Below are 12,891 nucleotides of genomic sequence, written 5' to 3' on the forward strand. Positions count from 1 at the left end.
ATGCTCCCTCTCCTCATTGACCATCGATTCTCCATCTGCGGCCCTTGCTGAATTCCCCAGCACCGTCTTGTCTCTATTTAACAGCTCCCTAATTAGTTGAAGTCATAACCTGCACTGTGTATTCATCTCCCATTAATTAAGGGCTTTGGTGTTTGGTTAGAGCGAGGCTCGAGCCTCAGATAACCTCTGTGAGCCCCACGTTGTCCGACTCCCCGACTCCACCAGTTCGATAGTGTATGTTAGTGTGGCTCTGCTTGCCTAATTGCCATGGCACTGCTTCTATCAACTTGATCGATAAATAAAAGAGGGGCAGAAAATGTCCTGTCAGCAATTATCAAATGGAACGCATGTTAGTGTTAATATGATTTTAAAAGGCAGAGGTCTGTATACATGAAGCAATTTAAATGTTAGTTAATGGTTGTATTATACTAGAGCTTCAATGAACTGAAGGAACCTCTAGCTTTGGGAAGAAAGCATTCATATTTTGTGTTAGGGTATTTTCTATTGGTTCATGGAGATTATGACCGAGGACCAGACCCTTGTCGGCCTCTTTCTGACCTGATTGAACCAATACCCACAAAGATGTTGACAGGTTGACAGGTTGCCATGGTGAGCTTTGGCAAACACGGCTCGCGAGTGGCAGGCCTTTGAACACAGAGCTAAACGGTGTAATTATCGCCATTCGGTGGGCGTCCAGCGAACAGAAGACCGTCTCCCGACAACAAGACTGTGTAGCAAAAGGGTTAAGGGTGTGACACTGCGGCGCGCTTTAGGGACTCTGAATAACAATAGGAGATAATTAACAACATCATTGCTGCCTCACCTCCTTGTTGAAAGCATGTAGAGAAAGTGTGTCTAAGCTCCCTTTGAGAAGGGTTTATGTGTAAGTGTGCGCACATGCATATCTCTACGCTGTCCTGTGCCATTCATCATGTGAGGCCAACACAAGTTAAATAAGGAAGAGCAGACGCACAAAACACTATTATGAGCTGTGATAATGTGCCGAGAGCACGCACAGAGGGCAGCTACGCCTAATGTAGTTGTTGATCTTTTTAATTGTTAATCTATTATGGCGCTCAGGGAGTTGCTATACTTTTTCAAGTGTCAGTATTTGTCATCTTTATTCTCCTTCAATAGGCTCTTGGTAGCAATGAAGTACTGTGTAATTATTTACAACAATTGGAAGCCGCAGTGTAATGCTGACTTAATGCATACATTACAACTACAGTGGCAAACAGACCTAACTCTTATCATCGGAGTCATGGTGATTAAGTAGGACAGACAATGACTGTTTCATGTTTGAAGGGGCATGTGTAGTTCCTTGTTTTCATTGCAGGGTTGTGGAAAGCTTTTTATTTTTCCTCACCCTGTGTTTTAATATATGAGGGATGTTATATTTCCAAGATGTTTTCTACATGTGAGGTTTGACTGGCGTCTTATAATGCTGTCACTGCATTGCTGCCTCCTTGTGTATTTCTCACATTTAAATCAAGAGACATTTCATCTTTAAACTTCTCTGATTGTCAAAGTAAGCAGAACAGCATTGAGGTTTCAGAATGTTATTTTCTTCATTCCAAACCCGTAACCAACTCTAAACTCAGATTTATCTTGTGACCATCTGGTATTTTCACTAGGCCACAATAGGTTGGGAAAGTGGACTTATCAATGTAACTATGACTACATATCTAGTAAATTAAAGTATTTGAATAATACAGTGATTTGCTGTTTATAGTGACGCATCAGCTATCTCATTATTTGATATAATATATCAGTCGTGTAGGCCTATTTTAATAATATTACTCACATAGGATTTGGAATGCAGAAGTTGTACTTGTGATGGTTAATGTAAGTATTTATGAGTACAGTCCTTCAGGCACTTTTCTTTTATATACCTCCACTGAGTACTTCTTTAACCACTGACAGTTAATGCAAATATAATGAAATCTATTCCCTTTCACCTTTGCCATCATTGAAGTTGTTCGATTGAGCTACGACATTTTCCTTGTGGTGTTTGCATGTTTTCTCCAGGTTCCCTGGTTTCCTCCCACAGTCCAAAAGACATGCAGGTTAGGTTGAGTAGCGACTCTAAATTGCCTGTCAGTGTGAATGTTTTTTTTGTCTGTGTGTCAGCCAAATGACAAAGTGGCGACCTGTCCAGGTTATACCCCGCCTCTCACCCAATGTCAGCTGGGATTTTGCTCCAGCACTGTGACCCTTAAGGGTAACCGGGATAGATAATAGATGGAGGGATCTCTGAAGATGTGCACAGAAGTGTGTTCTATGCTGTAATTGAATACTTGTCATACTAGAGGGAGGTTTTGGTTTTCTTCTACATTGACACAACACAGGATAACATGTTGTACAGGAAGGCTATTTTGTTTGCTTTTGCAATTACACACAAGAAAAACACAATAAATACAAAGTAAGCTCAAGTAATTATTTATAAAACTCAGGAAAAGCATCACAGGAGGACCCCCCCACACACAAACACTTCAAGAGAAGACAGGGATATATGTATTAGACTTAGAGAATAGACAGAATCATCAGCAGCAATTTATTCTCTGCAGTTATTGTTGTATTTTTATTTTATATAATATATTTATTTATATTTTATATGTATTTACTATTGGGAAATGTCTTTAGTTCTGATTATTGCCAAGTGTGAACAGACGTTCTTAACGCTGTCCACTTGTGATCGGATCTTTTAGGACGGATGTTAATACCTGGTCTGAACAGGGCCATAGGGGTCAGGAAGTCTATAAACTGAATCTGAGTAACTCTAAATATATAGATAATGGAAAGTATAAGCAGGGCATGCATGTTAATGTATAATCCCATTACTACCTTCACACTCCAATCTGGTCCTGTGGGCCAGTGACCACGCTCCCTCCTCCGTCCAGACTGTTGACTGGGGAGGATCAATGCTGGCTGTGGCTCAGGGAGGAGATTTCTCCCCTCTGATGGAGCCAGTCAATAGGTAATTTCTCCGGAGACGTGTGGCGGCCGTTACAGTATTGAGCTGCTAAAACTCCCCGGGCTCAACCCCTCTGGTTGGACTTGGTTCACATGTATTGATAGGGCTCACACATTAATGTAGACCCTTGCAACCACAGACACACTCACAGCAAAACACAACACACTCTCGACTTGTTCTTAAGCAAGTCTTAATTCAAATTCACACAAGTATCATTCATACAATTTTCCATGTCTTCGAAATGTTGAATTCCATTTTATCAAACTGTTATTGTACGTGCCCTCTGGGTCAAATCCCTGAAGTGAAGAAGTGTTTTTGGTCATGAAAGTGGAAAGCTGTTGTACCTTCGTCACAGTGCAGATACACACTGATTACATTGTTATTGACCATTAAAGACCTTGTTGCGTTTTTCCACTTTTTCTCAAAAGTGCCATGGAAGCATATATACCATTGATTATCACTAATGGTGAGAAAAAACGCCGAAATCAGAGTGATACGCCACGAAAAAAAAGATCGAAAGAGCTCTACTCTCCTGCCTATGTTACCCACAATGCAACTTGATCACTTACAGTTTGGTCAGACATATGGGAGTTTTCTGCCAGTAGCAGCTATTGTAGGTCTGTTAAAATCAGCCGACACCTACCTTTCACCTCGAGTGACATTGCTTGAGGCAGTTGATCCGATTTCATACAGCTTCCTCTGGACTTACAAATGCTTTATTGACCATTTAATGTATCCACACAGGAAACAACTGTAGCTGAAGGCATCATGATTTAGGCGTGCTCGTCTGTCCTATCTGTCCAGAGTAGTTTTTTTTTTTGGGCTGTATTTTTGTGGCTTTTTGTGGTCTCACAAGCTTCTTGCGTAGTGACATGTGATCAACACATGTATCTCAACGGTAGTTGATGATAAATGCTTGAGGCTTTTTGACTCTTTCAAAGCACAGTTATCTGGTTTATATCAGGCTTTTCATTCTACAACTAGATCCATTGACAGGAGTAATCCCTCTTTTATGAATCGTTAAAAAAAATATTGTCAAACTGCCCCTACCCCTGACTTTTCCTTTTCCGTTAGCATTTCTGGACAGATTGCCATTAAATTTGGTCCAGACATTTATGTCCCTGTTAAGGACCTGAAGTAACTTGAACAGTGGTGATAAGAACTTCTAGCCCCATATTTTTCCTAATCGCTTGCCCATTCTTCAGAGTTAGACATAAAATGGAGTGAGGCTGTGAGTGTTAGCACAGACTAGCAGTGTATATCACTCTAAGACACAAGTAGGAGAGAGGTCAACAGCTGGCTATTGTTGTCTTTTGTAACATGTAGTGCTTTGGTCTCACACTTTCTGTCCTTTATATTCAGTCAGTGTCAACAAAGGAGGGTGAGGAATATTTGTTATTTATTGATCATGTTGAAGGTGTCTTGATTAATAAAAAAAGTTCAGAAAGAAGAAATAACAGAAGATCATGAAGGACCATCTAGATTCATGTTGGGAACGCAAACTCAACTTTATTTTAGACTGACTAATAATTGACTGGTGACACTATGTACTTAGTAAATTTGTCATTGAGTTGCAGTTTAAATTAAAAAAAAAAATTAACTTGACCATACTGTAAAATTAAACTTGGGTCCAACTGTTAAATATCTGTTGTTTAAAACATTTTGTGATCAGAATAATTCTACTCTAATAATCTATGGATAAAAGAAAGAAGGCAAAAATTTAGTGTCCTTTTGACCACCACATATTTCTCTCCCTATAGCCCCATCTAGACGAGGCGACCTCCAGATTTTGGGTTTTTGTCTTCTTCACTGGTTGTGTGGGTCTCTGCCCTGGGACAGCTTTCTCACGAACGCAGCTCAGGTCCAGGAGGCTAAGACAAGGTAGGTCGTCTCTTGTGCTGTTTCTAGAACAGAGGTTTTAGGAGCAGAAGAGACTGTGTGTATTATTTAGGTTAAGGATGTAAGTATATACGTTTTTTTCAAAAGCTGTTTGTTTTTCCATTCTGAATCTTTTTTTCTCTCCTGAGCACCACACCCAAATACTATATGCCTGTATAAAGCAACGGTTATGTTGCATTCAACTGAGTACAACGTGATCACATTCTTCAAATCCAACTGCTCTCATGAAAGATCCACATCTCATCAAATTGCAAACAGCCACAGAAAACCTGTCTAAAGCCGCCTTGATTCAAGACTTTACTGTCATGTGCATTAAGCAGTCGCTGGCAATGAAATGCTTGGGTCACAGGCTCTCTTCTAGCCATGCCCAAATATTACACAAGTAAAACATTTTTAAATGTAAAAAATATAAAATAAAATTGTAAAAAAAATGAAAAAAGTATCAATATAACATAGAATAAAATATACACCATCAAAATTGTGCAATCTAGAACTGTAAAGAACAATCCTACATCAGGCAGGGTGAAAATTATAAACTAGACTTGGCCTTAAGAAGCTAAACAAATCATTTTAAAGTTGATACTCAACACATGCCACAGTGTTGCAATGTCATCTACACAGAATCTGACCATTAATTAAGTCTTAACCTGAACCCTTCCACACAAGTTACTTATGATTAGAAAAGTCAAAATTGGCAACATCTGGGATTGGCTGTTGGGTGGATCAGCCAATTGTATTTATATTTAAATACTTTATATTTAGATCAGGAGCAGGTCCTCTCTACGGAGGCCACCGTGTTTTTTAGAGTTGCTCAGACTGGACAAACTAAACACCTTTTGAGTTTTTATGACAACTGAAAACTTCTCTCTCATGTTTGGAGGGGGAGGGTGAGGTGAGGGGGTTTTCAATTGCAACATGCAAATTCACCACTAAATTCTACACACTGAACCTTTAACACTAATAATTATAAATAAAGTACTGATTTTCAGTATTAACACCCTGTAGGACAGTTTGCTTTGGCTTAGATTCAACTGATACTATCTTCTATCTGCCCTAAATTCTTAATTATATAAAGTGTGTCCCCCCATCTTCAATGTTTTATCTTTGTTTGCTCGCCCTCAGACTGATGGATAATCTGCCACACTCAGTCCAGCAGCTGTCAGTGAGCAGTGCCAGCACAGGTAAGGCAGGGCAGGGTCCTTTTCTTACCTTTTCCATGAGCTTATTTATTGACCACTGAGATACAAATTCAGGACAAGGTACAATTCAAATCAAAAAGATTTTATTGGTATCTCTGCCCCAAAGTGTAGAGCTTTAATGCAAACTGGGTCACTATTTTAAAAAGTTATATTGTGACCATAACCTTTCCTGCTGTTTGAATGGAAAAAAACTCAAATCTGGACTTCAGATTTAATTGAACGTTCCATTTTTGTTTCATTATTCAGGCAGACTGTTGGTTTCTTAAAGCTACGGTTGGTGATGCAACTGATACACCCCAGCCGCTCATATTGCCCCCCCCGAACAAATAATCGTTCACTGCCTGAAAACTGCTAGAAGCCACATTTTCTGAGACCTGCTCACATTTGGACTGATTGAAATGATTGGCTTTGTTTATTACAGTCCATGCGAGGGCCACAGATACCGTATTTTCAGAAACAACTTACTATGTTTAAACAAAAGCTGAAAATGTTGAATTGCTACTCAGCAACTGCTAGTTCCTGATGTTATCTTATTATATTCATTAGATAATGGAGTATTGTTTAGTACAGGTAGTCTTTCCAATCAAGCTACAATCTGGTTTAAAAAAACAATGCTATTCTTACAGAATCATTACAAGCTAGGTTTTTCAGTTTTAGCCTTTTGGGTTCACTTATTATTTTACAAGAGCATGTGACTGTCTTCACTGGGTTTATCTGAGGTTATTAATGCCTCTAATGGGGACAGAAAATCAGTCAATCATATGAAGCAATTTGCGACACTTTTTTTCCAGGAAGGTATCTTTGTTTCAGCACTGATATGATATTCTTTATCTGTATGAACACATATCTGCACATTGGCAAACTCTGAGGATTGAGGATTCCAGACATATACCAGGATTGATTTCCGGTTATCTGACCCTTGGTGATCCCTGAAAATAGCCTAAGCATGTATGATGTAAAGAGGACCTTTAAAAAAAGATTATGTACAGTGATGGGACAAAATATTCTCATTCGGTCCAAAGTCGCAGAAGCAGCAATAAGAATAAAACACTCACTCCTTCAGTTCCCAGAGGCTCCGGAAAAACTTTACACCAATTAAACAGCCGTCCCATCAGCATGCCTTTCAAAGTTTGTTGTGTGTAATCTGCTCTTTAGGAGAGGTCACACCTGCATGAGGGTTGTGTGATGTATGCTTTGTGACAGGTGCTTGCTGCCCGCCACAGATAAGACACAGTTTATGCATCAACTATGTGTGTGTATGTTGGAGAAAGATACAGTGCCTTGCATAAGTATTCACCCCCCTTGGACTTTTTCCCATTATGTACTGTTACTAACTGGAATTCAAATAGACTTAAATAAACTTTTTCCCGTTTGATCAACAAAACATGCATAGTACTTTGGAGGTGCAAAATAAATTTTATTGTGACACAAACAATAATGAGAACAAAAAAGTTGACATCTGTTGGGTGCATAAGTATTCACCCCCCTGTGTCAATACTTGGTAGAACCCCCTTTCGCTGCAATTACAGCTGCAAGTCTTTTGGGGTATGTCTCTACCAGCTTTGCACATCTAGAGATGGAAAGGTTTGTCCATTCTTCTTGGCAAAAAAGATGAAGCTCAGTCAGATTGGACGTCTGTGAACTGCAATCTTCAAGTCTTGCCATAGATTCTCTATTGGATTGAGGTCTGGGCTTTGACTGGGCCATTTTAAGACATTAACATTCTTTAATCCAAACCATTCCTTTGTAGCTCTGGCTGTATGTTTAGGGTCATTGTCCTGCTGGAAGATGAACCTCCGCCCCAGTCTCAAGTCTTTTGCAGACTGCATCAGATTTTCTTCAAGGATTTCCCTGTATTTGGCTCCATCCATCTTTCCCTCTATTCTGACCAGTTTCCCTGTACCTGCTGAAGAGAAGCATCCCCACAGCATGATGCTACCACCACCATGTTTCACTGTTGGGATGGTGTGCTCAGGGTGATGGGCAGTGTTGGGTTTTCGCCACACATAGCGTTTTGCATTGAGGCCAAAAAGTTCAATTTTGGTCTCATCTGACCAGAGCACCTTCTTCCACATGTTTGCTGTGTCTCCCACATGGCTTCTGGCAAACTCCAAACGGGATTTTTTATGGATCCCTTTCAACAATGGCTTTCTTCTTGCCACTCTTCCATAAAGGCCAGATTTGTGGAGTAGACGACTAATAGTTGTCCTGTGGACAGATTCTCCCACCTCAGCTGTGGATCTCTGCAACTCCTCCAGAGTAACCATGGGCCTCCTGGTTGCTTCTCTGATTAATTTTCTCTTTGTCCGACTCTTCAGTTTGGGTGGACGGCCTCTTCTTGGTAGGTTTGCGGTTGGGCCATATTCTTTCCATTTTCTTATGATGGATTTTATGGTGCTCAGAGAGATGTTCAAAGCTCTGGATATTTTTTTATAACCTAACCCTGCTTCATATTTCTCCACAACTTTATCCCTGACCTGTTTGGTGAGCTCCTTGGTCTTCATGATGCTGTTTGTTCAGTAATGATCCCCAACAAACTCTGAGTCCTTCACAGAACAGGTGTATTTATACTGAGATTAAATTGCAGACAGGTGGACCCTATTTACTAATTATGTGACTTGCAAATGTGACTTGTGAATGCAATTGGTCGCACCAGATCTTTGTTAGGGGTTTCACAGTAAAGGGGGTGAATACATATGCACTCAACACTTTTCAGATTTTTATTTGTAAATAATTGTGAAATCCATGTAATATTTCCCCCCACTTCCAAATGATGCACTATTTTGTGTTGGTCCATTACATAAACTCACGATGAAATAAATTTTAATCTGTGGTTATACCATGACAAAATGTAGAAAAGTCCAAAGGGGGTGAATACTTATGCAAGGCACTGTATAAGTTCCACTGCAGTGTGTGTCATAGATGTCGTCTGGCCAGTGTGTGATGTATCGGCGCTGACAGCGTATGAGACTTCCAAACGTGGACACAATGCATATCCATAGGTGTGTGCATGCCTGATCTGCTCTCTGTGTGGACATACATTTCCAGGCTGATGTATATCTGGACGGTGATACTTTCAGGCTCATCTTGCCTTTGCTACTGCATGACTCAAGACTCCCAGAAATCATTTCATACTGAGGAGTCAAGCGTAGTCTAGAAAAGTACTATGCAGTTCGTAAAATCAAACTATGTTGCACGAGGAATGGATCACAAAGAATTTGGAATGGTTCCCAAAGTACATAAATATAATATTTGATGTGCTGTAAATCTTGGTCTTGTTGTCTGACACCACTCTGTTCCTCTCCTTAGATGAGGTGGCTGCATTCCTCCTTTATGTTAAAACTCTGGGCTACCAGGATAAACCAGACTACCAGCATGCCAAAGACCTGTTGGCCAGTGCTGTCAGGAGAAACCTTGACTTCTCCCTGCCTGAAGGTCCAGCAACGGCTTCATCCACAAGGGTCGTAGATCCTGGCACCAGGGAAAAGGTGAGGGGAACCGATTTATGTGATCTCAGTCTGTTCAACAGCAATCACTGTTCTGTGATTCCTGTAGGCCTGGAATATTCTTCAGAACGATCCTCTTAGGGGCTTTTCACAGCTAAAATGTATCATTCTGTTAAAATGGAGCTTAGTGTGCCTTGTTAGCTCTGTTCATTTGGTGAACTCATGCAAGGAATAAAACAATATCCTTTGCAAGATGCGTCCACTTCCAAGTGGAATCTGGTGGTTCTTTTATCCTCTGAAGGTCGTTGACCAAGGAGATGACCAAGAACCCAATGTTCACTTTAACAGAGCGTCAGAAGATCTGTGCTGAGATGGAAGAATTTACTGTAAGGTCGACCAGCGCTCCATCAATCTGGCCTTTTTGGTAGAGAACTTAGACAGAGGTCTCTTTGAGTAATAGGAATATGACAGTCCACTTGGTTTGCCATCTGCCATCATGCAGTCATTTGAAAGTCACCCAGTTCCCACCCTGATACCCCTGTGTGTGTCCCAGGGAACAGTCACGTTCAACCTCAGCTAGAAGCCAGGGATGAGTACTGTGTGCACATCAGCCCTTACAGCAGATAGCTGTGGAAAACAAAAGAAAACACTGACAGCTTAACAGACTTCTCATTTTAATGCACTCCTTATTTGTTCATTCACTTCCCAGTGTTTGTAGACTGGTGCAAAGAAGAGACGGATCAGTCCCTGGCAAATGGGTAATTCCCAATAAAACAGGGCTATTAAACTATAGACTGTGTTCGAATCAAAATGATAGTTCTGCTACCTGCAGATAATAAAAAACAAAAACACTTAAAGTAAAAAACATGCCCTGACTATTTCCTTTAAATATTTTTGAATGTAGGAGTGGTTGATTGTAACTAATAAGTATAAATTACATCCAAAGTAGTTTTTACACTGACTTCCATTTGGAAATGTAATTGTGTGTAATGCAGAGTACAGGGAGAATCTGTTCACATGTCTGTATTTTACTGTGTGTATGTGTGTGTGTATGTGTGTGTGTGTACTTTTGCTACAGAAAGTAAACTTTAAGGTTTGAGCCATTTGATCTCTGGTGTTTATCATGAAGAGTATTTTACATAAGTTATTTTTTGCTCACGGTGAAGAATCAAAAACTTCAGTGCTGGTCACAAATATTCCTGTTTCCTTTATTGAGTCTCTTAACCCCAGATTGGGGAAGTGTGCCAGCAGTGGAGGTGGAGGGTTGACCTCCTCCACCCCGCGCCCCCCACCTCCACTCAGAATGTCAACCACAGGTTGTCAGGTCTGAAGCTGGAGGAGCACCGCGATTCTCCTGAAATTCACCAGGATCACTTCTTGACCCCTCAGGCTAAGAGAGCGCCCTCTCAATGGCCCAATTTGAAGCAGTTGATGACACACACTTTACAGAGCACACGATGTCTCCAATTATGCTCCTGATTTCCTCTCCTCTCCTTGTGTCATTTAATTTCCCTGCTAAAGTGCTGGCCAGTTTGATCCCTAGTTAAACAGAAGTGGCCATTTTCAGGCAGTTTAGTGAGCAGAGTAAATGTCAGCCGAGATAAAGGCCGTTCAGTGGGCATGTTCACTGAATCATTTGCAGCTAGTGTCGTAGGAATATATTATTTCAGACTTGATGATGGTCATTAAGAGTTTTGTTCAAGAGAAATTGGTCCAAGACAGGTATAAAAGAAAAACCATAGTTAATAACTAAACACAGCTATTAAAGTTCTCACTTATTTGGAAGATATCCCATGACAGAGTGTAAAAGACATGTTAACAAGGTGGCTGCACATAAAGACCAATATAGACAGACGTTTTTCTTTTTCTTTTTAAACACCCCTCAGCTATAAATCATTCCACATGTATTCATCAGCAGAAAGCAGGACGAGCCAGAGGAGCCTCCAAAGCTAAGCCTGTGGTTACAGGGATGGATGAAGAGAAACAGGAGGGAATGAAGTCCAAACCAGTGCCGGCTCAATCCAGAAGAGGACCAGTCGTCTCTAAAACTCAGTCACAGGTCAGAACTGAAACCAACTGAAAAGCATCAGACGGGTGATTCATAGTCCTTTGGGATGCATACCTGGAAAATGTTCCCTTGAACTACGCATGGTATCATTTTCTGACATGTCAGTGTTTCCCATTAATTGCCCAGGCTCTGGCAATGCCATTGTATAATTTCTCCTGCCACAGTTTCATAAAAATAAGAAATGTTTTACACGACACATCTGATCTCTGTGACGGTCAGACTGACCATCAACAGTACTGACAACTCCCGGCTGCGTCTGTGGCCCATTAAGTACTCTTGAATTTTTACTTTCACACAAGCACAGCGGGAGATTCTCTGCTGAGGCGCTTTTACAAAAACAGCAAATCCTCTGCAGGATTCAGGTGAGGGGGGTGTAGCAGGCAGGGGCAGGAAGTAAAGTAATAATACGATCACATGATACCAGCTCGGCTCTTATCAGCACAAACTCGCTCAACATCTTTGTCAGTGACTTTTCATGCACTTTTTCAAGCGGCGATATTTGTTTTTATTTATGCATCGGTCTTTGTTAGAAGCATCAACACCCCCACCACACACTTGCACACGCTGAATCCGGCAGGGGGGTCTCCTGCTGTGTGCACACATATTCTAAAGACATTCTGCTGACTTTATACTAATGGGGCCAGGTGGAGAAAAATTCATGTCAGGCTGCACCTTCTGTGCAGATGTGTTAAATCAGAATACCAGTTGTAACAATTGTATTTACTTGACATTAAAAATAAAGTCTTTTAATTAATCTCCAATTAAAGGACGCTTTCATATAACTGCACATAAATTGAATAACACTGTTAAAAAATTATAAATGAATGAAGATAAACTCTTCTTTTGCTGCTTGTCCACAGAAAAATGAGGTTTTGCCTGCTTTGAGAAGATCACAGAGGCCAAGGACTGAACCTGTAAACACTTATAAAGATGATAGTGAAGATGAGGATGAAGATGAAGATGAGGAGGAGGATGAAGAAGTTTCCAGACCCAGACCCATTCCTGCATGCTATCTCCGAGGCCCTCCCATAGGCCCCAGAACTCAGTCTAAAAAGGTGTGAGGCTAACGTGGAGAACCGCCAGGCTGATTTGATTTGATTTTTAAAATGTATTAACACTGTTTTGTTTGAATCTGTGCGAAGAATATTACAAAAGTCTTTTACTGTATATATCTCTAAAGCATTAAGGCTTTCGGTTCTCAGGAAAGAAATAAAAGCATACAACAGTATTTCTTTCACAACTTTATTTAAAGATAATCACATAACACAGTAGAACAGATCCTGTCAGTTCTCAAAGAGCAAACAC

At 40.5% G+C, this 12,891-nt stretch overlaps 1 protein-coding gene across 5 annotated transcripts in view; it reads left to right on the plus strand.

Annotated features, from left to right (window-relative positions):
* Positions 1–12,891, plus strand: part of LOC128453610 (serine/threonine-protein kinase VRK1) — a 32,358-nt gene that overhangs the window by 17,960 nt on the left and 1,507 nt on the right. For 4 of the 5 annotated variants that reach the window (XM_053436598.1, XM_053436599.1, XM_053436596.1 and 1 more), the window contains exons 9-13: positions 4,735–4,855; positions 5,996–6,054; positions 9,382–9,560; positions 11,434–11,577; positions 12,447–12,641. In XM_053436598.1, the coding sequence (XP_053292573.1) occupies positions 4,735–4,855; positions 5,996–6,054; positions 9,382–9,560; positions 11,434–11,577; positions 12,447–12,641 (698 nt within the window). The remainder of the gene's footprint in view (positions 1–4,734; positions 4,856–5,995; positions 6,055–9,381; positions 9,561–11,433; positions 11,578–12,446; positions 12,642–12,891) is intronic. The other variant, XM_053436600.1, reaches the window with a different exon arrangement.

The sequence above is a fragment of the Pleuronectes platessa genome, chromosome 12 (genome assembly GCF_947347685.1).
Source record: "Pleuronectes platessa chromosome 12, fPlePla1.1, whole genome shotgun sequence".
Taxonomy (NCBI): domain Eukaryota; kingdom Metazoa; phylum Chordata; class Actinopteri; order Pleuronectiformes; family Pleuronectidae; genus Pleuronectes; species Pleuronectes platessa.